The 25065-nt window shown below is 32.1% G+C and overlaps 1 protein-coding gene across 1 annotated transcript; it reads left to right on the forward strand.

Moving 5' to 3' along the window:
• The first annotated feature begins 304 nt into the window (after positions 1-304).
• On the forward strand, positions 305-9145 carry LOC123707406 (geranylgeranyl pyrophosphate synthase-like). The gene is made up of 9 exons (XM_045657418.1): positions 305-416; positions 1317-1471; positions 2384-2525; positions 3079-3199; positions 3622-3761; positions 5637-5663; positions 7119-7212; positions 7987-8114; positions 8784-9145. Exons 1-9 carry the CDS (start codon positions 381-383, stop codon positions 8841-8843), a joined length of 903 nt encoding a protein of 300 aa, XP_045513374.1. The 5' UTR covers positions 305-380; the 3' UTR covers positions 8844-9145.
• Positions 9146-25065: the final 15920 nt, after the last annotated feature.

The raw sequence follows: 25065 nt of genomic DNA on the forward strand, positions 1-25065 counted from the left end.
TCACTGAGTAAAATTCCTTAAAATTGTTTTTATACTATTCGATAACATTTACTGTTTTCCTTGAAACCGTAAATGGCAGGTGTAGTTAGATAGATAAAACACGATTGTTGTTAAAGAAATGTCGCACTTATGGAGCATTTGTAATGTATCTTACATAACGAATATAATCGTAATAAAGTTACTAATTAACAAGAAGCTAATTTGTTTTGGCGGCGTTTTAACACTCTGTTAACATTTAGGCAGGGTTGCGGAGACACGGCTATTTGGTTAATAATATTTTTCAAATTTTAACGTATATTACATATGTAAAAATTATTTTCTCCAATTTTAACAGAGCTAGTTATAATTGTTCTATCAAAGTGGGTGATATTATTTTGACAATGTCCAGAGAAGAAAACATTCCTGATTTGGAAGAGGTATGTAACTTCTATATTACTTTTTATTTAAGTATATTACATTAATATATTTGAATCAGTATTTACTTTATAGAAATGATTATTATTATTGATTTAGATTTTGAGAGCCGGTATGACTATGGCACAAAAAATATTTCGCATATTGGCCAAGACGACGAATCAAGCTTTCAATAATATTAAATGAAAGTAGTTCCTGGTTACCATATTTATAGAACATTTTTTTTTAATATTTATAACTTATAATCGATCGAATCTGTTAGTTATTTTTATGTAAAAGCTCTATGGTAAGTAATAAAATGGTAAAAAAAGGTTTGATTTATATATATAAACCTATGTATATTCCATTTAAAAATAGTAATCAGTTCTCTGGCATTTTTAGAATGGGTATGGTAAACTTACTATAATTGTATAAAGGTTTATGAGCATGAGATAAAGAAATCAAAATGTTATTGCAACTGTAATTAAATATATATATTTATATTAGTGATAAATGTCACAGATTAGTAAATTACCAATATTAATTTTCCTAATTGATTCTTAATTATATACCAGTTTTGAATGATTAAACAAATGATGCATTTCCGTATATAACTGTAGAGTATGATAAAAAATAACAATATTAAGGAAATTCGCTTTTAAATGAAAAATAAATTAGATTCATCGTATTTTTCGAAGTAGATATGTTTGTACTTGAATATTTGTAACCATTGTATAAAGAAATTTAAAATTCGAGCTTTCAGGAGGTAATTGATGAACATCGATAACTTAATTTATACTTTTTAGCGAACGTTAGATTAAACCCCTTTTTTTCGTTTCAAATAATTTGAGTCACGTTCACTAGTTTAGAAATTTACAAAGAAAATAGTAATTTTGTAATCTAATATGTGCACGTTGTTTCAGGAAATACTCCTCCCCTACTCCCATATAATTCAAGTGAAGAGCAAAGGAATAAGAAACCGAATAGCTGAGGCCTTTAACCATTGGCTAAAAATACCTAATGAGAAGATGAAAGAGATTATTGATATTATGACAATGTGCCATAATGGCACACTTATGTACGTTCATTTAAGGATACATGAATAAATTAAAATTCATATAACATTTAACTACATTTAAGATAGATAAGAAAGACAGTTCTCTCTGTGAGTATGGCATGGACGAAGGCTCGCCAGACCATATATTTTTTAACTGTTCTTTAATGACTCGTTATTTGTCCATCTTCCTCCAAATTTCCCTCGTCCATGTAACCTTAACTCCCTACTTTCCCTCCCACGCAGCTTTGTCGTCAAAATTTCAGGGAAATTTATTGCTGTTAATAAGTTAAAATTATAAATAAGATTCTCCCCTCCATACCTTATATATATATGTTAACCTCTTGTATATAGTATTATATGTCTGTGTGTGTCTTTATTGTGTCGTCATTTTTGTTTTAGGTAAGTCTGCTTAGATTAAATATACGCACAATGGACCTATTGAGCGTCTAAGTGCGGAAACAGAGTCCACACATACATTAGATTAAATACAATTTATCAAAACTATCCTCACCGTGTTAGACTTAGAACGCGACATTGGTGGAATTGTGATTTACACAGAAGTCGATATTAATAAAATAAAGTGAAGTGAAGATAGATATAGAATTCTGTTTTTTTTGCTCTAAGCTTAAAGTGCTATGAATAAGAGCCTTTCGTTGAGGCTATACCCTGCCATAGTCCTGTACATATACAGGATATGGGAGCATTTTCATGCGATCTTTAATAGCAAGAGAAAAGCGGGTATTTGTAATATTCTTATTAAATCAATTTGAATAATGTAACAAAAAAGCGTTCACGAACAAGATACACACACAGCATTCACCAGTAACTAAATAAAACATGTTAACAATGTTTTTAGAAATATTTACAGTGCTGGCCGTTGTAGAAGAACTAATCTAAAACATGCTCAGTTAAATGTTTAAATCCATCTTTCAGTTTAGACGACATACAAGATGACATTGGTGTTAGGCGTGGAATTCCCGCTGCCCATTGCGTGTATGGAGTACCCATGGCTTCCAATACTGCCATTAATATCATAGTCCTGGCTATGGAAAGGTGTTCTAAATTGGGTCTAGAGGTATTTTATAAAACTGGTAAACTTTTACGTTTTTAAATAACGTGGCTTATATCATATATGAATAATATAAAGTATTTTACTTAAAAATATTTTTTTTCAGTATTAAAACGCGTTTATCATATCCGCTTATCTTTCCTTTTAATCTCACCGAACTGGCAAACGCATTCGTTGCCGTGTTATTGTGTCGGATTAGTTTTGAAAGATTTAGAAATGGTGTAAATCTTTGGACTAATTTACGACAATTTGTTTGTATGTAAAAAAGTTGTTTGTTTGTTATTTACCTATATATACCTTGCATTTTTTTAAATATGTATACAATACCATACATATTTTCGTAATAAAAAATTGCATTATAAAAAAGGCCACATTTTACGTTGTATAACTAATATGATTATGCAATAAAGAAATTGTTATCAGTTGTAACCACAGTAACCCTGTCTTACATCGCCAGGATTTTTTAAAGTTTGTTCGAAACAAAAAGGCGCGCTCCCGTTTTACATATGCCGGTTGAAAATAGTATTTCGTGTTTCACCAATTCGATTTTTATTAACAGGCACTGAAAGTTTTTAATGAACAAATACTCGAATTAGTGAGGGGTCAAGGTAAAGAAATATATTGGAGAGACATGTTTGTCTGCCCCACAGAAGCTGAGTACAGGAGGATGACTGAGCAAAGTATGGCCCAATTTATTAATATTAATGCTTAAGATTTTTGTGTTTTTAGGTTTACGTTTATACTTGCTGTGGGTGGCTTATACTTTTTTTTATTCTATGCATTCTCCCTAGCAAAGATTCACAATAGAAGGCTTATAATAACTAATTTTTACAGAATATTTAAATATATTAGCGATAATTTATTTTCTTGGTTCAAATAGTAATTCTTTTATAGTTTGTATTTTTAATTTTATGGTTGTTTGTATTAACACTGTTTATTGTATCTACTTGATTTCGCTGGTCATGTCCACATGGGGATGTGGTCAAAGAAAATAGATAAGGATCAATAATTATATTGTTGTGCATATTAATGTACTATGAAATATATTCGCTAGATTCAATTGTACGTAATAGTAAATTCTGTAACATTACCATTATTGTAGAAACAGGAGGAATGCTGAACATAGCTGTGAGACTGATGCAGACCTTCAGTGAGGATACTAATAATTATACAGATTTAGGGAAGAAACTTGGATACTACTTTCAATTAATTGATGACTACTGCAATATTGGACAACCTGAAGTATGTTAATTGTAGTTTTTTTTCACATTTGTTATAAAATCAAATAAACAAAAAAATATTTAATGGATATTATTAAATTAAATTAATTATTTTAATGTGTCGCTTGTTCAGAGAAAAATAATAGTTATTAAATAAATTTTATTTATATGCCTAGTACTCGGAAGTTAATGAAACTTTTTGTATATATCTAGTCCAGCCATAAGTTCTATTACATTTTTTGGAATGTAGTAATGTAATATTATTAAAACTTATACCTACATATTTATTAAAGTCTAAACAAAAAATAAAAATATACTATTGAAAATGGCCACCTTTGGCTTTTAATCAGGCTTTTATTATGTTTGGCCACGAATCCACGAGGAGGAAGAAGAATTACGCCTGCTTGCTCTAAAGATTTTTTAAGAGACTCAATGTCGCCTGTCGTTTAGAACAGGCCATGTCCTCCAAAACTGTCCATAATTTGAGGTCTAAAGGGTTGAGGTCTGGGCTAGATAAGATGTCTTTAGCTCTTATAAAGTCCGGAACGTTGGTTTCAAGTCAGGCTTGGGTAGTTCGTGTCTTGTGAACATGAATTCTGCTGGAAAATTCACGCAATCTTTTTAAAAAGTGTACATTTTGTGCCTCCTTTTTACAAACATGTAGTTTTGTGATTCCTTAATAAGACACGCTCCACCGAACATCACTGACGCAGGATGATGACCACGTTGTACCTTTCCAACCCTTTCGGCGGCTTCTTTAGAACTGTGAGCGTACTTTTCACCTGTGTATTGAGACAGAAGGCGTTTCTATCCACCCTCTTTAATTATAAAGATTGATTTAGGGCGCGACAGAGTCCTAGCGGGAATCTTTATTTCTCGCGATAAGATTTTTTGCTTGCTAATGGGGTTTCGACGAATTCTGGCTTTAACAGCATTAACAACCTTTGTAGTTCTAACAGCACACGGCCGCCTCGATCTTTTTTGGTCTTCGACAGACGAAGCGTTGTTGTATCTGTTAATAGTACGATATACGTACTTACGGCTGATACCAAGATTTAGAAGTGTTTGGCATATGACTGACAGCTCCATACCCACTTTGTGCAAAGCGATCACTGCAATCCTATTTTCTTTAAAACCCCTTTCACATTGTAATTTCATTGAACACGAAAACATTCAATATAATTGAAAAGTTGAAAAACAAAGGATAGTTTTAATGTAACAGTATTTGTGGCCAGACTTTTTTAAAAAACTAGGCTTAGGTTTCTGTATCAGTTCATTGTATAGGCCCGTAGATGACCAGCCTTCTGTGCCTTACGCTCTGTCTGTTCATTTGTCTAACCTATCAAACTATTACATGAAATTGCTATTTATTATAAGCACAAGTCGTGTTCCAAATCCAGAGTAAAAAAGTTAAATTTTTTTAAATACGGGAAATAAATTGGTATGGTTTTTCAGCATAATCTTAACGATTATGTATTTAAATGTCATATATAACTAATTATAACATTAACGCCGGACCTCTCAACTCTAATTAAGTTAATCTCTATAAAAACTTCGATATTCGGTTGTCAATGCTTTGGTTTTTTTTATATACAAGGGGTCAACGAACGGGAGGCTCATCTGATGTTGAGTGATACTGCAGCCCATGGAAACTCATACTGCCAAAGGATTCGCAAGAGCGATGCCGAGCTTTTTAAGTGGCGGCGCCTCCTACAGTCTACGTGTTACCAATTTTAATTTTTTTGCAAGTCTTTCCTGAAAAAAATATGAATTTTAAATTGCATTTGTTGAACTGACAGTTGTTAAAATTGCATCTGTTTTCTGCCAACCGTTACTTGACAGACTGACGTATAGCTAGAAAGATTTTTTTTATTAACTTTTAGTTTTTGTCTTTCAGAAGTTAGAGGAACGCCCTTCTGATAAGGTAAGAACGTGCACTTCAATAGCACGTTGTATGTTAGAGTAACAAGTAAACTTACAAAGTTTTTTTTTATTTTTTATGTAATAGCAGGCAAACGGGCAGGAGGCTCACCTGATGTGAAGCGATACCGCCGCCCATGGACACCCACATTGCCAGAAGGCTCGCAAGTGCGTTGCCGGCCTTTCAAGAATTGGTACGCTCTTTTCTTGAAGGACCCTAAGTTGAATTGGTTCGGAAATACTTCAGTGGGCAGCTGGTTCCACAAAGTGGTGGTGCGCGGCAAAAACTGCCTTAGAAAACGCTCAGTTGTGGAACGACGGACGTCGAGGTGATACGGGTGGTATTTTGTATTTTGCCTTGACGTCCGATAATGAAACTCAGCTGCGGGTATTAGACCGAACAACTCTTCTGAACACTCCCCATGGTAAATGCGGTAGAAGATGCAGAGAGACCCAACATCTCTACGCAACGCCAAGGGATCAAGCCGCACGGAAAGTGATTGGTCGTCGACGATTCGAACCGCTCTTCGTTGAATACGGTCAAGTGGAAGGAGCTGGTACTGGGGAGCTCCCGCCCAGAGGTGAGAACAGTATTCCATGTGGGGCTGAATTTGCGCTTTATAGAGTTGCAAGGGGTGGCCCGGACTGAAGTACCGTCTCGCCTTGCTGAGCACACCAAGCTTTTTGGAGGCTAATTTAGCCTTCCCTTCCAAATGACCGCGAAACTGGACGTTATTCGATTCGAGTCAACGCCCAATATTCCGATGTTAGCTGAGGCTTTAAGGAGAGTGCCTTCAAAGAGGGGAGTAGCGACAAAGGGAGTTTTTTTAGCGGAAAACGCGCATACTTGTGTCTTCTTGGGGTTAAATTGGACTAGATTTAGTCTACCCCAGTCCGAGACTCCACGTAAAAGAGTTTCGACTTCAGACACAAGTATGTTCCGGCACTCATCAACAACAGCCCGAGAAATACCTGCCCGGCCCGTGTAAAAAGTATCCCCAGTGCTGTCGTCCGCATAGCAATGAAGGTTGCTAAGTTGCAACATATCATTAATATGCAGAATAAACAGGGTCGGGGATAGGACACATCCTTGTGGGACACCAGCATTGACGGGTTTAAGGTCGGAGCATGCTCCGTCGATGACGACCTTAATGTTCCGATCAGCGAGAAAGCTGGAAATCCAGTTGCATAATTTCTCGGGGAGCCCATAGGCTGGAAGCTTTTTGAAAAACATCGGAGAAAAACTCTCTGTGCGAGCTATAATTTGTCTTCTTGCTCTTCTCTAACATATTTTTTTTCAAACATACTATATTTTATGACCTGAGAGGTTGTTATTGACTATAATGTTTAAAATCACAAAACGTTGTCACGGAAAACTAATTAAAAATAATCTCGAAGACAAATGTAAGACAAAGATAGGCTTTGACAATATATTACTAAATAAGGAATATATTTTTAGGTGTTGCTAGATTATTATATGGATTTGACAGAAGGAAAGTTCACAATACCTATAATACACGCAATACGAACCGGTAAAGGAGAGTCTGTATTGAGTATCCTTTTAAAACTAACTATGAAGATCGAAGAAGTTACAACAGATATAATTTAAAATTTTAAACTTCCAAACTTACTTTAACCCTAATTGCGTTATTGCAATTTAATTTATTTTGTCTTTAAAGTTACGTCTTTTGTTTATTTTTGAATGGCCATTACTCGCTTTAAAGTTATACACGAATAACTTATTAAAAATATATCTAGTATAAATATTTAAAAAATATAAGTTCAGTCTTCAGGACTTAAATAGCAAATAAAGTTAGCTCTTATCGCCTGAATGTTGAAGAATAAAATGTCGAGGGCAATTATAATTTACTCACTGAAACACTTACATTTTACGTATAATGTGGATTAACGATTCTAACACAGGTTTCAGCGAAGTTACGATGTTCATAATGATGTGATTAAACAAATGCATATTTTGATTGAACAAGAGACGTTGTTGACCACTTACAATATTAAGAAAAACCCTTTTTGAACGGGATTTAAGCTATGTATTATTATTAAAAACTTATAATTATTTACATAATTCTAAATAAACATAAAATATTACATTTACTTTACTTTTATACAATATATTTTTTAATATCTATAATTAATACATGTATAAAATGTGTCATTTTAGAAATCGGGCTTGGCTACAAAAAGTCTTTATAGAACAGATGCATCTTGTCACTCCAAATGCATGTATTCACCATTATAGTTAGCAGTATACTCTGGGTGTGATATCTAATTAATAATGTTCAAGTAATATTTCTTAACTCAGACTAAAGGTATACTTAAACAGAGACCTACTAATTTAGAGTTAAAACGTTACTGCGTGTCTCTTTTGGAGGGTCTCGGCAGTTTGGAGTACACAAGAAAGATCATTCGGGACTTTGAAGCCCATTTACGAAGCGAAGTAAGTTCTTTTTTCTTCTTTTTCTGTATCGATATTTTTACTTTATTGTGTATATATATATATATATATATATTATAATTTTTGTTTATAATTAAATTATTTAAAAATCACGTATAAGTAAATGAAAAACTTTCACATCTATAGGTGAAAGTTTTATTTAAGTTATAAACTGTATACATTTTACATTTATATATAATTTTATATAAAATACTCGACACAACGATGTAGGGCAATGTTTGATCTTGCAGTATCATTACATACATACAATATCTTTTAATAATTAAATATATTGATATTCGTAAAAAAAAGATTATATTACCTTACATAATTCTATTATGTCAATATAGTATTGTCTTTTGTTGACATAGCTGTTACACATTAAGAAAACCAAAGGCTTTTCACCGTGACCACGCACGGTGAAAAGCACGCGAAACGTCGGAAAGAATTTAAATTTTAGAATTATGTAAATAATTATAAGTTTTTAATAATAATACATAGCTTCAATCCGTTCAAAAAGTGTTTTTATATTTTGTCAAACTAATTAAGCAGAGATTCAGGAAATATTCGTGCATTTCCAGCATATCATATAATTTTATTATTATATATTAGGATTGGTTACGAGTTATATAAGGTATTGGTATCCAATACTAAAATATTCCTTTATTACAGATTCGTCGTCTCGGTGGTAACCCACTTATGGATGCAGTACTGGACCAATATAACGTTTAAACAGAAATCTGTATGGAGATTATAGTATCCTCATAATCGTGATAATAATAGCTATCATCATTATTATTTATCAAAATACACTTAATTTTTAGGAGTATTAGAATACATTCTTTATAACAAATTATTTTTACTTGCAAACTAATTGTTTACATGAAATCAAACGTATGTAAAAACACCATATATTTATATAAACAGCGCAAGAGTGCATATTATAGTTAAAGCGTCCACACCTTGAAATCTCGAAATCAATGAATTCATTACGTGTACTATTAACACTTGATACGGTAATAGCAAACATCGTGAGTGAACTGGCATGTCTTAAACCCATGTAATTACTACATGTGTTAGGCATAGAAGGCGTTGTGATTAACATATTAATAAAAAATGTATAAGAAACAAATGCAATGTACAGTTTTGTGTTTATATGCACCAATGGATATTGATGATTACTGATTAATTTATTATTAAATCTCATTAATACATTTATTGTTTACTATTAGGTATTTGAAAGTTATAAAGTTGTATTATTTATTATCATTCTGACGACTAACCAGGACACTGCGCCTTTCCGCCTGGCAGACGTCCAAATAGGATACAGTCGACAATGATTTGTCTGCAATAGTTACCTCCGGTATGCACCATGTTACAAATTTGCACCTAAATCTGCTATTTAGAATCGGTCTATTGGTCAAGGTAACTGATAAATCACATTCAGTGTAGTCAACAGCATTTCAATTCCAATGCGTAGACAGGCACCACTTTATTTGTCCAATTACAGTCAAACATAATCATAATTTTATACATTTCTCAGCCTCCCACTTTAAATGCAACGAAGTGTTTATAAAGAAATTGCAGTGCCAAATATCACGCTTCATTCCATACTTTTTTAGCACGTACTGCGTAAAATAATAATAATGTGCTGTTTCGTTATAGTTACAAATGCATTACAATTGTTGTTAATAAATTAAAAAACTCATTGTTAGATACTAATATTTCGTAAAGTTTAAGTTTCTCTTATTATTTCAGATATACATATAATTGGGCTCTTTGAAATGTATTTCCTTCGTCTAAATAGTTATTCTGAAAGGAAGGAGGTCCGTCTGGAGTAGATAAGACACTCAATGATAATACAACATATAAATATTAAAGTAACTTGAAAACAGGCAAGTTATCACCATCACTATCCTCTTATTAAAAGTGCCGCAGTATAATTAAAAAGCAAACGAGACGATAGACATTTTTCATTAGTTCCACTCCATTTCATTTAAATCAGCTGACATAATGGAGGGTTCGATCGATCACGACCTTGAGGGCAGTGACCTTTATTGCCGAAGGGCCTCCCAACCCTGCCAACAATATACCTGCGCCATTATGAAAAGGGATCGGGTTACTTCGTTTAATATATAACCTGTTTTTGTTAAACCCTTTCGAATGCTTGACAACGCTTAAACTGAAATTAGGGGCAAATCACAAAGGTTTTCGTAGCCATTCAAAATTAGGGTTCTATATGTAGATATTTTCTTATACTTTAATATATTAAACATTTTGTGGTTTATATATATGACCATCTAGTTATTTGTTACCTTTTATTATGTTGACTTAGAGAAATAAGGGTATATTTACAGTGACATAATGATTAATTAGAGAGTGTTGGTCTAGTGGCTTCAGCGTGCGATCGCTTCGCTTCATCTCTGGGGTCGGAAGTTCGATCCCCGGCTGTGCACCAATTGATTAGAAAGAATCTATGTGCGCATTAAACATTCGCTCGAACGGTGAAGGAAAACATCGTGAAGAAACCGGCTTGCCTTAGACCCAAAAAGTCGACGGCGTACGTCAGACACAGAAGGCTGATCACCTACTTGTCTATTAGATTAACAAATGATCATGAAACAGATACAGAAATCTGAGGCCGTTGATTTTTTAATGATTAATTAAGTGAAGTACATCACGATAGGTGGATAAATATCCGGGTAAGAATGTAGGTGTAGTTGAAGCTGTAATCCAGATTACAGCCTAACATGATTTAGTCCTCAATAAAACCACTACTAGGGGTGTCATCTTAACACAATGTGGAATAAATATTTTTATTTAGCCTCATTTAAAAGTAATTTTATGAAAGACGAGATGCATAATGAATGCAGTAACGACAAGAGCACGATGCATCAATCCATACGAGACAATCGATCTTGACATTACTGTAAATAGAACTTTTAAAAATCTACAATAAAAAGATAAAACGTGGTTCCCTCTCTTTTAGCTGCCATTCCTGTCTGTCTTTTCGACACTTATTCAGGGATATTTTTAAAGCGTAAGAGATACTTATGCTACTTTTTTGTAAGTTAAAAGAGTTTGGGATCCGTTATTGAATTGTGATTTAAAAACGACTTTACATTGAGACCGTACAATATGTTTATAAAACCTTTCTCTAATAGAATGACTAAATACGAGTTGACAACCCTAGGTTAAGGTTCAAAGGTTGCAGAATCACCAGACATAAAGCCGTTAGTAGGTTACGTACACAAATCAATATCAGTGTAATTCGATATTAATTTAGTGAAAACGTATGAGACGTTCTAAGGTTTCTCGCGAGAGCAATGAGAATAACAATTTATGTAAAGCAGGTCATCTATTACCTGGCTATATTGTACTGTAGATTTGAAATTGCACGGCAATATTATATTTTCGTTCTTATAATTGTTACTATATTTACAATACTGAATAAAAGTATTCTTTCAGAATCACATAAAACGTTTAGCCACGTTTGACCACGTTTTCATTCACAAAGGCTTGTTCTCATTCTTGTAACATATTACAATTCACGATTGCTTCGTACTTTTCAATCATTCGTCTTAAATATTTTAATTAGACATTGTTTAAACAATTTTTATAAATTAGAAAACTTGTCTATTTATTATTTGGTGTATTACATATAAACCTCTGTTAGTGTGTCTAATTACATGATTTATGTAATTACTTTTAAATTTTACTATTATACAACTAAATGATTATATATTATTGCCAGAAAACCTTTTGGTATCCATTAATATATGAGAGACCTGCTATGTTTAATAGATATCAATCCACCACAAATTTAATAGTAAAAACAGCCCAGGGACACTCTCAGTGCCAGAGGGCTCGCGAGTGCGTTGCCGGCCTATTAAGAATTCACTTACTTGTCTTTAAAAAAAATGATATTGCATACAAAAATCTAAGGCCCAGACCTAGATGGTGGTAGCGGTTTATTTTTCTAATTTTGTTGATGTTTTTTTTTAACAAAAACAAAGATACGTTTGTTCAAATGACGTTGATACAGTTAAAAAAGGATTAGTATTAAATACCGCCAAAGCTTATACGTAATTATAATATTTTTAAGAAAAAAATTTCATCTAATAACTCTCATTGAAATGTATGAAAGGTACCCGTACGAGGATGTGTGACCTGAATAATTTAAAAAAGTACTGCACAAAATCTCTTAGTATTATGATGTTTCTACGAAATATGAATGCAGTTATATTGTTTTAATTAATTAATACAGTTAGTGTCAAAGGCATGAATGGAAAGTTATTGCCTTCAATCAGGTTTCGTGATTGAACAATTTTGTAAAAAATCTCACATCGGCTTTATTACTTACATGGTATTAACTTTGTGACGTAACAATCAATTGCGTTTTGTTGTCGAACGTGTCAAAAGGCTTCCAATATTGCCACAAAGAGTACGTTCAATTTCACAATGGGCTGTCAGCGGCGTATTGTGCTGTGGAAATGTTAAACATTCGCTCTAGACCCATTTTAGCGTGTCTGCTAGCTATAGTTTTCATGTATGCTACATTTGATGACAGTAATATGAATCTATTTTTAAAATCTTTAAGGGTTTATACGAAATAAATATAAAATAATGCAAATACAGTTTACCCATTTTTTAGTTAGTTACTTAAGCATCATCATGACTGCATGAATGGATATATTTATCTTCAATACTTCATACGTTGAAGGCAAATAGTGTGAGGAAACTGACATGTCGTAAACCTAAACATTAATGACTTGTGTCAGGCACAGAACGGTCAGTGTTCTGTGCACCATACTTGTCTATAAAAAATAAACTGGTTAAAGTGCAGTGTAAGGTAAACCTATATGTGGTTGTAGCGCCACTGTCTTATTATTAATAAAAATTTGGTATAACTTTTCATTACTTCCAATTATAACATGAAAATTATTTTATATACTGACTATTTGTTACTTTTAACAAATTAATACAAAAATATACGTAGCTTCGATGAGTATCATTGATATTTTAATCACCCAAATTTTGTAGCATATCAGCCGTAGCTCATGCCTACGAGGTTTCGTAGCATTATCCAATACATGTTATAGCAATGTTATTAATGTTGGGTCTACCAGTAATAAATATTATTTTCCGCAGCGATTTTTAGTATAGATTTTTTTTAACACCGCCACTAACTCCGAGTCAATATAATTCAATTTTTTTTGTATTAGATTGAAGACCGAGTATCTCAATACCATGCAGCAAAGATACGATGAAAAAACAGTATCTTAGCCCCAAATATTGAATATATTGTCATTATTAAAGAAGACGACTTACCACCTATTAAATGGCAATTAGTTTGTGTCAAAGATAACCGTCTCGAAAGTGATGGCTTGGTGAGAGTTAAGGTAACAACACATTGAAGAGATTAGTATCAAAGTTATGTATGGTGTTACCAAAGGAGAAGAATATTATATAGGCCGCATGCTTTTTAATACAGTCTACTATACCAAAGGAAATATGTTATGTATTTAAAGGATTTAACTTTTTTTTTGTATAAAGTAAAAAGTTTACGTCCAATATCATGGAAAAAATAAATGAAGTAAAGAGAGAGGTTTATTTTTAACAAAAATTTATTGTGGTAGTTATTTAAAATTGAACCATATGTGATCGAACAGGTTGCGTTATCAAAGTTTTCATATAAATTCCAATGACTTTTTTATAAATATTTTGTAATCTGCATTCATCAAGAATTTTTCAAATCAGTCCAGTAGTTTTAAAGCCTATTAAATGCAAAAAAACAATCAAACCTTTCCTTTGTGTAATTTCATTACCCCGATTTTACGGTGTATTTAAGATAAATTCCTGAATTTTTTTTACAAAAGTTACATGCTGACAATGACGTTAATGGAAATTGAAACTCGATATAAGTGCATTCAGAGCGATACAATGGCGTCACTACACATTGTTACTACCTGACTTTCTAATGTAGGAGCCTTTTCAACACTGAAGACTTTAGAAAGTGTTTCTAATAATAACTTATTCTTCATACTTTCTTAATTCACAATGTTAGGAACTATACTATATCTATTGTGGTCCAAATTTAATACTAAGGTTACGTTTCTGGTGTTTAACAGTTTTGATTGGAATTTAGTGCCGCTATAAAAAAAATATTTTGAGATAGAAAATTAGAGTACTGCATAAAACTGCATATAATATAAAAATCCGATTATTTTAATTACAGATTATAGTAATTAAACCAGTAACTTTTTATTCAGAGTATATGTATTTTTATATAGATATAGAATATTTACAATACTATTAATCTACATACTAATAATAATAAATAAAATAGGATAAAAGGAAAACTAAAAAAAAATTAATAATATTGTTTTCTGAAGGTAATAGTGACTAATCAAAGATCGTAACGAGATAGTATAAATAGTGAACTAATAACATTCTAAGCCCTCAAGACTAAAACCAAACAGCCTGGGGCAACGCGTAATGAACAATTTAATTAAAATTCCACTTTGCACTAAAAATAACTTTAATATAACTTTGAATCCGGATTTATTGCATTCCTACGTAATTCGCATGAAATGTTATTGGTAAATGTCATTTATAGATCTCCAATACCATACATCGAGTAAATTTCACCTATATCTCTGGACTCACGATTTTTTATTAATTATTACGTCTTAAGATATTTAGTTAAATACGGACAAATTCTGCATATCTATATCAGTTACCTTTTAAAATCTTAATCAGTAGCGAACCACTTTTGGTTGTTAATTATATTATACCATTTTTTTATAAGGCTAAAGTAATTTAAACAATAGATTAGTTTTCATAACACACATGCAGACGGATAATTTTAAGCTCAATTTAGGGTATGAGTGTTAAGCCACCGCTTGAATATAATTAAAAAAAAATCAATAGCGCTACAGCCTTTTTAGGTTTGGGCCTCAGATTTCTGTATCTGTTTCATGATCATTTGTTAATATAATAGGCAACTAGGTGGTCAGCCTTCTATGCCTAAAGCACGCCGTCGAGGTCGCCGTCGAACGGGTCTAAGACAAGCCGGTTTCCTAACGATGTTTTCCTTCACCGTTCGAGCGAATGTTAAATGTGCACATAGAAGGAAAGTTCATTGGTGCACTGCCGGGGATCAAACTTACGACCTCAGGAATGAAACCGCACGCTGATGTCACTACGCCAACACTGCTTGTTCATAATAATTAATGAACATTTTATAGCGACATTGAAATACTACTTATATTTTTATAATAAAATTTAAAATTGAGCTCGAAATGAATAAAAATTGTTAATTATAATTTTTCTGAATTATTTCTGGAAAAATATATGTCTAACTATTTTCATATTAATGAACTTGAGAATTATAAACGCCACAACTCACCCAATCAGGGTGAGACGAGTCAGCGGTATAATGTTATAAGAACTCGTTAAGCCTCCTTCAGTCGAGAGCTGGCAAGATGCCAATATAATATATAGTGTATCTGGTTAGTTTGATATCCTAACTCCTTATTATGAGGGTACATCAAACACGCTTCAGCAATAAAGCGAGACATTCTATGCTTTATAAACAGCTAGTTTCTCGTACTTGTATGTATTGTCAGAGCTTTAGTGCATATTGATAAACTCGTATAATGATTAAATTTTCAGTGTTTATTATAACTAATTTACTTAAAAACCAATATTTTACTAATTCACTAGATTTAATTTACCCTAACTACGTAACTAAAATGATTTTAAAAAAGCTGCCATATCGAGAGAAAAGAATTCAGATTTCAGCTTTACACGTAAGCATTTATGATGATGAAAATGATGTAGTTCAAGTCACGAAATGACCACTGATACTGTTATATTTTTAGCATAAATTATCGAATCGTTAGAGTCAAAGCAGCGATACTAGTGGTAGTACAACATTAGAACCTTCATACATTTCGTTGTTAACGGCCAAGACGTTTTCTACGTCGATCCAATAACAAAAAATACAGTTTTGTATCGCGCAGACCGGACACACAACGACGCCTTGTTAAAGCTATCGCGAAATATGGCTTAAAGGATATTACGAATATCCATAGTGCAAAATCACCTGCATCATGAGAATATGCCACATACGTACCTTGTACCTTCACGTACATACCATCACACAACATAGCCAAATTATGTATGTTGTAAAATATTTTGTTTTTTTTATTGATTTGTCCTTTTTGTAAATCTTATATTATCCATCTTTGGCTATATTTTTAATCAAATTGTTCGGTTTTTGTATATAGTTTAGTTAGCTGTAGGATTACGAAGTAAATAAATAAATTATCACACGAATATAGAAAATATTCAAAAATTAAGACATTCCCTCGTGCTTAACGACGACGTTATAATAATTTGCGACTCCATATCTCATGATGCACATGGCGAGGTGCCAATCTCATATTTGAGGTTTACGATTATGGAATTATGGCCTTACTTCAACATATTCGAAATTCAGATCACTGGATGCTAGAATATGGAATTCTATGGTATAAACGTATTGACACTTCATAATAGGTATAGGCGGGATCGTTCCCGCTAGTTCTACTTGCAATGATTGCGCCGCTGCGTAGCATAGTTAAAAACACTGCACTTATAAACTCACAGTATTACTAAAGCATCATGAAAAGCTCAATAACATAAATAGCACTTGATAAATTCAAACGTTTTAAAGATCTCAGATTTCTGTATCTGTTTCCTTCGTCATTCGAGTTAAATGCGCTCATAGATAGCTCATAGATATTGGTGCACAGTCGGGCTTCGAAGCTACAACTGCAGGAATGATAGTCGCACACTGAAACCACTAGGACAACACGGCTCCTTGTTAAATATAAGACACATTAAAAATATATGTACATATAATGCCTATGTATTTATTATAACTTCATTCAACGGAACGATGTTTAAATAATTTAACTATGTTTTAAATTAAGTGTGAGTAATACATAAAAGCGTATTGTGGGTCTAAATCTCTTAAAGATGCGTCTTTGAGGTGCTAACAAATTTTAATATTATTAATATTTATTTATTTATTTATTAGTACTCTTATAGCGACCATACATATTATATCACTAAACACTTAGAAAATGTACAAAGCCAAAACAGACAGCATTGATTAATAGATAAAAAGAAAAGATAACGGAAAATTAATATTAAACTAAAGACAGTTAATACTTAATATTTCAAAGAAATAACTGTTATACAAAGTCAAAGTCTTCCCGCCTCTTTAAATATTTCCTAAAATCCTCCTTGGTGAGGTGAAAAAATATCAACGTCATCATAATTTGTTAACGACGTTTGTTTATGTTACTTTATCTGTATACGAATAATCCTTTTCTGCGTTGTAATAGGGGTTAAAAAACTACAATTTATCCTCGATACGAACTATAAAGTAGTGAGTGGAGCTATGTTAGAATAATTCGTTGCATTCTGTGAACGTTGCATTTGGCGTCGTGCCAACTAGTTTTTTACTTGGCACTCGACTTACAAATTAGGGATTGAATGTCAGATATTATGTTAAACTGTATTTTACTATGCAGATTTATATTATTTGTGATTTCTTTTAAATATTAACGAAACTAATCGTTATTTTCAATTAAAAATTATTTTCTTTTTCTTTTGAAAGATGATCTCTCAAGGCGGGGAGCTATGTTCGCGCTAAATCGGTGTCAATCAAAGAAGGATGACAATTGTCGATTTGACTTTGACACACTAACCGGAGATGGTGGTGTCCTGGTGTAAAGGCGCAAGGGAGTTAAAATTTTACCACTAAATATATACCGGTACCAGCGTATTCGATTTATCGATTTATCCCATTAAATTACGAATACCTATTTGCTGTGAAATGCACCTTTGAATTAAAACCAAGCCAGCGGTTTCCTGTAGCGATTTAAAAATATCTTTGATTAAAGAGAGTGGTATCCGTTTTATCGCAATATATGATATATTTTTAGTGCAAATAGTTCAGGCCTCATTAAAAGCAAACGATAACTGAAGCTTGTTAGATTTTTCCCATTCATTTATTTCGTGTTTCATTATAGTTTAACACTTAATTATCCAACAAGGATACTTATACTGAATAATTTTGCATAACCTAACTTTAGTTAAGTTATATTAGGTTACATATGAAATTGGCGTTTTGTATGGGAGGAACAAAAAGTCGAATATTTTTAAATATAATATATTTAATTAATAAAAGTATGAACCATTGTTTTTTATGCACTTTTGCCATCTCATAGGCAGTTCATTGATACCTTTACTAAAAAACCAGTCGGTCGGGAATAAATAAAATCTAAGAAGGCGATTTGGACTGTTTGCAGTTGCTGACAATAGACGTAATAGTCTGGCCAGATTTGAGAAAACTGCAATGAACAATACCGGCACTAGTCCACGAAACGCTTACAAGTAAGTTTTTTGGGGTTAATTTTCGCTTGGGGCAGGATTTGGCTGGCTGGCCAGGATCCAACCATTGCGCTGAGCGCTTCCGATTATCGTAAAGAATCCATTTTTCATCACAGGTAATGATTTGGTTTAAAATACCTTCATTATTGTGCCGGTTCAGTAATGTAACGCAGCAGTCGACGCGCGTTTACCGGTTTGCTTCAGTCACTTCGTGAGGTGGGTAACCTTTCAAGCTTTTTAATCTTCCCAATTTGCTTCAAGTGAATTAAAACAGTTTTATCACTAACACCGCAGCCTGCAGCTAACTCGGACGTGGTTTGCGATGGATCCGCTTCCACAATGGCCTTCAATACTTCATTATCAACTTGGGTCTCAGGCCGTCCACGGGGCTTGTTCTGCAGGTCGAAATTTCCAGAACGAAAACGTTGGAACCAAAAACACAGTTCGTGTTTTCTTTTGCAACCGCCATACACATCATTCACCCTTCGAGTAGTTTCCGCAGCACTAGTGCCACGGCGGAACTCGTACTCGTAAATAATGCGAGTATATAAAATTAAGTTTTCCATTTTGTAAAATGAGTGACGCAAACAGAAAAAAACAGAAGAAAAAACAAATGAATGACGGTCATCGAAGCACAAATACATGAGTAAATAGCTGTACAAATTTGAATTTGGAATTCCTTACCAAAGAGGAGAACATCGTGATTAAAGTGGCCAGTACGAAATACGCCAATTTCATATGTAAGGACCTAATATATAAATATTTTAGTTATTCTATATTATTATTTATATCGGAATCGTAAATAAAATGTAAACAATCATCGTACATTTGAAGCCAATATTGAGCCCTTTAGTTTTTACCACACTCATAAATTGTTTTTTAACATTCTCGTTTCCGATAATGACCAATAACATAAGTGTCATTTAGATTTGTGAACCCTTAGATAAGCCTAAGATTAGTTATTTTTTGTTTGCGTCGCAACCCACTACCCGTAATTTTATGTAAGTTATAAGCTCATATTTTAAATAATTAAAGTCAGTTGTTACCCAGCTTCATACAAAAAATGCTAACAAACTTAATTCGGGTAAATAGTAATTTTTTTCTTAGAGATTCTTACTTATTCTTCTCTAAGATCGTTCTATTTATGGAATATACAACCTCACATTATTTACTAGTTCATATCATACAAAGTGTGTATTAATAACTTAATTAAGTGTAAATTTCCTGTATAATTATAAAATATACATATGCCAAGACATGAAGGTAATATATGATAATATCAAAGTATGTGTTGTATGAATGTTTAACACTTGGTAATGGAAATCTTTCGTTATGTACAATTTATTCCTCATATTAATTTCTAACTATACGGTACATACGTTTGTTGGTACCAAAGAGAACTAACAAATTAAACATCTACATTCTACTTTTCATTGACCAAATATTAATCAATTGAACGCCAAAATCAAAGTTTGATTTAACAATGATTTGTGTAAATTTAAATAGACCGTGGCTGCGTCGAGTTGTATTTGGCAGAAAGCCAATACAATATTTTAACACAACTTTACTATAGAGTGAGTTTCACTATTGAAAGGCTTTGTGGAAAATTATTATTATAGGAATTTTCAAGAATCTGGGCATCGTCTAAATTCGTTTCATTTTATAGAATATATTATTCGTAGGAAAGAGTACTTTTTTGCATATATACTTTTTTAAATAGTATAAATATATTAATAAAGGTACAAATGATTACATTTACAGGCTCGTCTTTTCATTTCTAACTAGTTATCTCCAACGCGTCCTATCTTCGCTCAACAGGCGTACTTAGCCTTGGCCTTAATGTATTATTCACATAATAATTATTATTGGTGATAACAATTATAATATATGTAATGGTACAAATCAAATATAAAATGCTCGTTAGTTAACAATTAATAGATTTCTTAGTTAAAAACATATTTATAGAAGTAAGAACGTAAAAATAATAATTAAATATTCGTCAATTCATTATTGTTGAATTTAGGTCTTATTTTCAACTAAGTTTTTATTTATGAAAGCCATCAAGAAAAGAGCGTACAAAATCTTAAAAGGCCGGTACGTACTTCCGAGCCCTCTGATGAGTCTCCTGCCCTTTTACATGTTATATCAAAATAAATAAAAGAATTTAAAAAAATGTGTTTTAACTACCACCAATGTACATTTTTAATTTAATTCCAACGATATAATTTCTTTTATAACTCTTGTCAACCATTACAACTTATTCTGTTTGAAGTAAATAGTCTATTTAAAATGCATTAAACTTACGTTATTGAAAACTTTAAAAGCAATTCAAGTTGTGGATAGGACTTTTGACAAGGGAGTTATCTGAGTTGTCTGCATTTTGCAGATACAATAAGTGGAAGATCTACAATGGAGCATGTATGAATGTAGTCATTTCTTAAAAAGTGAAAACTGTTAATTCTTATACTAACGTTTATTAAATGACCACGTATGAAATATTATTTTGATAAAAATACACCTTAGTGGTCTTGGGTTACTGTGAATGTATAACTGGAAGGTTTACAATACAGGTGACAATACTTACGCTTTCAAGAGTTATCATTTCTCTGTAAGTTTAATTAATGTTGATAGGCTTCGATATAAATAATAACATTAAATAGGTCAGCATAGTCTACCAATGGAGTAAATCAAATATTCCTTGTTTACAACAAAAACCTTGGCGATAAAAAGAGTGGCAGAGAGTTTATTGCCAGTTCTTCTCATCCGTTCTACGCCCTTGATTTAAGAACTGGCAGTTAATGTAAAATTAGAAGCATTTAATGTATATTTCTTTACTGACGTTCATAAGTGTACGTTGTGTTACGTAAATGATTTTGAAATTTGAATTAATTACTTCGGTCATTCTGTTCTGCAAATTATATAAATAATTCTTCGATATAGTTATAGTTATATAATTCCATGAAGTTATTAATATGGAACACAATTTTCTAATTAAAGCTCACTAAAATTAATTGTAACATAATCGCTGAAGCAAATTGAAAATTAATGCCAAAATTTATAATCCGTAGTTCGTAACATTAATTATGTATTGGAAATTTACTGAAATATTTATTATATAAAGGTGTTTTCCCTCGAAGTTTATTTTCGATACAAGAACCATTAAAACTTCGATAACATTACGCTGTTTCAGTACTGGGAGTGGGCGGAATGTATAAGCAGGAGTTTCTTCGTAAATCTAGGATCTTAGTATTTGTAAGAATAATGAATGTGCAATTTGACTTGAGTCAGTGGTGTTGGCCTATCGGTTAAGTGTACTTAATTTTGAAATCATGTTTGAATACCGGCTGTAGTTTGATGGAGTTTTCTTTAATCTCGCATTGTGAGGAAATCTGCGACTTAATCGCAAAACTCCAGACATAGAATCCATCACAGTTAAGTACCAACTTGTTTATTAACAAAAAGGTATCTTTATCTAATATTATTAAGTGATTTCCATAGTCCATATATACCAGAAAACTGGTTTGCGTAATGCGTAAAATATTTTTAAATAATTCGTTATTGTATTTCTAAGGAATTATGTGAGGGTTGAATCAATACTTTCCTGTGCATCGTTGAAAAGAATCTACTTTCTTTTGGTGGTCAAATGAAAATGTATTCCTTTTATTTGAATGTTCCATCCTCTATTTTATTCTTCGCCACTTTGTATGGCTTCACTCACGTAGAAAATCGGAGATATTCTACTGGAATAAATGTACCAGTTCACTTACTTGTTACGTGTAGATATTATTAACGCTACAATGGAACGCAACAGAATTGTATCAAAAATGTGTAACGTATAAATTTATCCAATAAAAAGTTAAAATATTAAGTTTATCAGCAATATCGGTTTAAAACTAAAACAAAGGTACAAAAAGGCGTAGGTGGAGTGGAAATTATTGATTCACGTTTCGGCAGTAACCAGGCGATTAATAAATAAAACAGTCACGGTCGTTGTTGAAACTCAAATTATAATGGAATTTATAAAGTAAATTTTCAGCTGAAGGCTTTCTGTTTAATATACATAATATATAAACTTTATTAATAATTAATTGTTTACATAACATTTTGTTAAAAGTATTAGATAATCTACTATGTATTATGACGTTTTTAATGACATATGACATAGTTCTAGTGTTGTTCTGAAGTGTTGATCACAAAAAAATACACCCAGATGCTAAGACGTTAGTTCAGTGTCCATGCCCTTTCTCAACTTCTTTTGTTTTCTAACGAACAATCACTTAGCACGATTTATGTTCGGTGGCTGGTATTGTAGATATTGTCAAATATGTTGAATTAAACTCTTTGTTTGAAGCTGGGTGTCAACTGGCTTTCATTTAAAAGTGTTGTGACAAAAAACCAACTTGGCTTATTTAAGAGTTCTTTAAGTGACACTCAGTGTAGTCAACCTTTTTGGACATTACCGGTAACAAGAATGTTATATATTACAATTTATAAGTGTGGAAACAACCTAAGGGCTCATTTTGGCTTCAAGTGTACGATGCATGCTAACATTTGGTTTATGCTTCTAATTATTTTTTAAAATATATACATATTTATTATATACAAATTTTTACTAAACATTTATACAAAATAACTTACTTCTATTATTATGTTCCTTTGTTTAAGTTAAGTCGTCGAAATAGTTCTCAAATTAAAAATTGTTAGGTCAACGTGTAATATATTTTAGTCGCTGTAAACGTAACAATCTAAAGCTTTATAGTAATTGCTACGTATGCGCTACGCAAAGCTTTCGTGGCGTATGTTCTACGAAAACTTGTGTGATGTTATATGAAATAGATGATCTAAAAGAGGTAAACGCAAAAGTTGGCTTTCTTTTTTTATAAAAGACATGCAATAAGTGTTAAAAAGTTTACAATATTTTATTTCTGAATGAATTGTTAGTTATTAATCCTTACATAATACGAATAAGTACACTTATTATAAATAAACTCACGAATTCAAGTAGGTATTGCACAACCACTAAAATATATCATCTGTAAATAATGCAGTGCTCAGTTTGGCGCAAGATATACCGTTGTTTCACGAATAAGGCCAGAGTTCATGGTTCCATTTGCTCGCTGGTTGGACGTCGTCAGGCCACAAAATAATGTTATAGAACTAAGCATAATCAATATTATTTATCGTATTTAACTAATTTGATTGAAATAGACGAGCGTAATAAATGATAAAATCGAATATTACTATATAAACATTACTTTTTATAGAATGTCATATTATTTTATCATACATAATATTGCACTGATACATTTAAGCGCTTTTAAATTGATATTTTACACATGTAATTGAATTACTAATGCGAATTAAGTTCGATGTTGGAGGGATGTTTAAATAAATACAACACTGTATAAAGCTAGGTGTCAACTGGAGTTAATCGTTTATAGCCTGAGCTTATAAATAATTTAAAATTAAGGCATGTGGGGTTGCGACGCTGGATTACCAAAAACCTACCTTGACTTATATAAGGTTTCTTAAATCTTAGTGAGACTTCTGTTACCTATAAAGCATATAAGTGTAGTCGACCTATTGGACTTGGTTATATTACAATTTATGAGTGTGGGGAAAAAGGGCTCGTTGTGGCTTCAAGTGTGCGATCATTGCTAACATTTGGTTTGCGCTTCTAATATATACATTAGTTAACATTACTTAAGCTACATATATATATATATTATTTTTGAAAAAAAAAACTGTACTATTATTGCTTTTTTTTGTAGAGTTCGTATTCTTATCTTACGCCTTGATATGTTACGACATACGTGATCAATTCCATGAAACGACATAGGTTTCGTTTGAAGTGGTTTTCGTAGCTCCAAAATACGTTGGGACGTAACACGCAACTAACCAATAAAGACTCGCGCTATTTTCAACATAATTTGGGTTATTAGGCGCTTCTATTCGACCCATAAACAACTTCGTAAATTCAGCATTAATATTATAATTATTATATTTGTAATTGGTAAACCAAATTATGTATATAGCTAATTTTGGAATTTATTTATGCCTTGTTAACTTTAAACGTTCTAATTAGTAGATATAATCAATAAATTAATTAAAATCAAACATCAAATATCAACAGTCAAACAGTCATGTAAAAGTTATACTTGAAAACAGTAATAATACTCCCAAATTATTATAAGCTTTAGGTAATAACGTTTACTGTTTTATAAAGATACCTAATGTACACCGCACAAATCCCTCAATTGACAAAAAGTCTGAAACATGCACACACCTGCCACAAACCACATTAAAAGGACACTTAACACTGTAAAATAGAAGAAGTTCTAATAATGAACTAATAACTAATAATAGAATGTATTAAAATGACCAAAACAAATGCAAGTTCTAAAAATAAATGGAATGATTTTAATCAAAGCAATTTTAATCAAACTATCGCACGTAGGTATTGCGTAGTGTTTGTCGTTCTTATTTACCTTCCATTACAGGAGCT

The sequence above is a fragment of the Pieris brassicae genome, chromosome 3 (assembly GCF_905147105.1).
Source record: "Pieris brassicae chromosome 3, ilPieBrab1.1, whole genome shotgun sequence".
NCBI lineage: Eukaryota > Metazoa > Arthropoda > Insecta > Lepidoptera > Pieridae > Pieris > Pieris brassicae.

Bases quoted from the DNA above. Each gene is read 5' to 3' on its own strand.
- LOC123707406 (XM_045657418.1), top strand. From the start codon at position 381: ATGTCCAGAGAAGAAAACATTCCTGATTTGGAAGAG. The intron at 417-1,316 runs GTATGTAACTTC...ACGTTGTTTCAG, and splicing joins ACATTCCTGATTTGGAAGAG to GAAATACTCCTCCCCTACTC. The intron at 3,762-5,636 runs GTATGTTAATTG...TTTGTCTTTCAG, and splicing joins GCAATATTGGACAACCTGAA to AAGTTAGAGGAACGCCCTTC.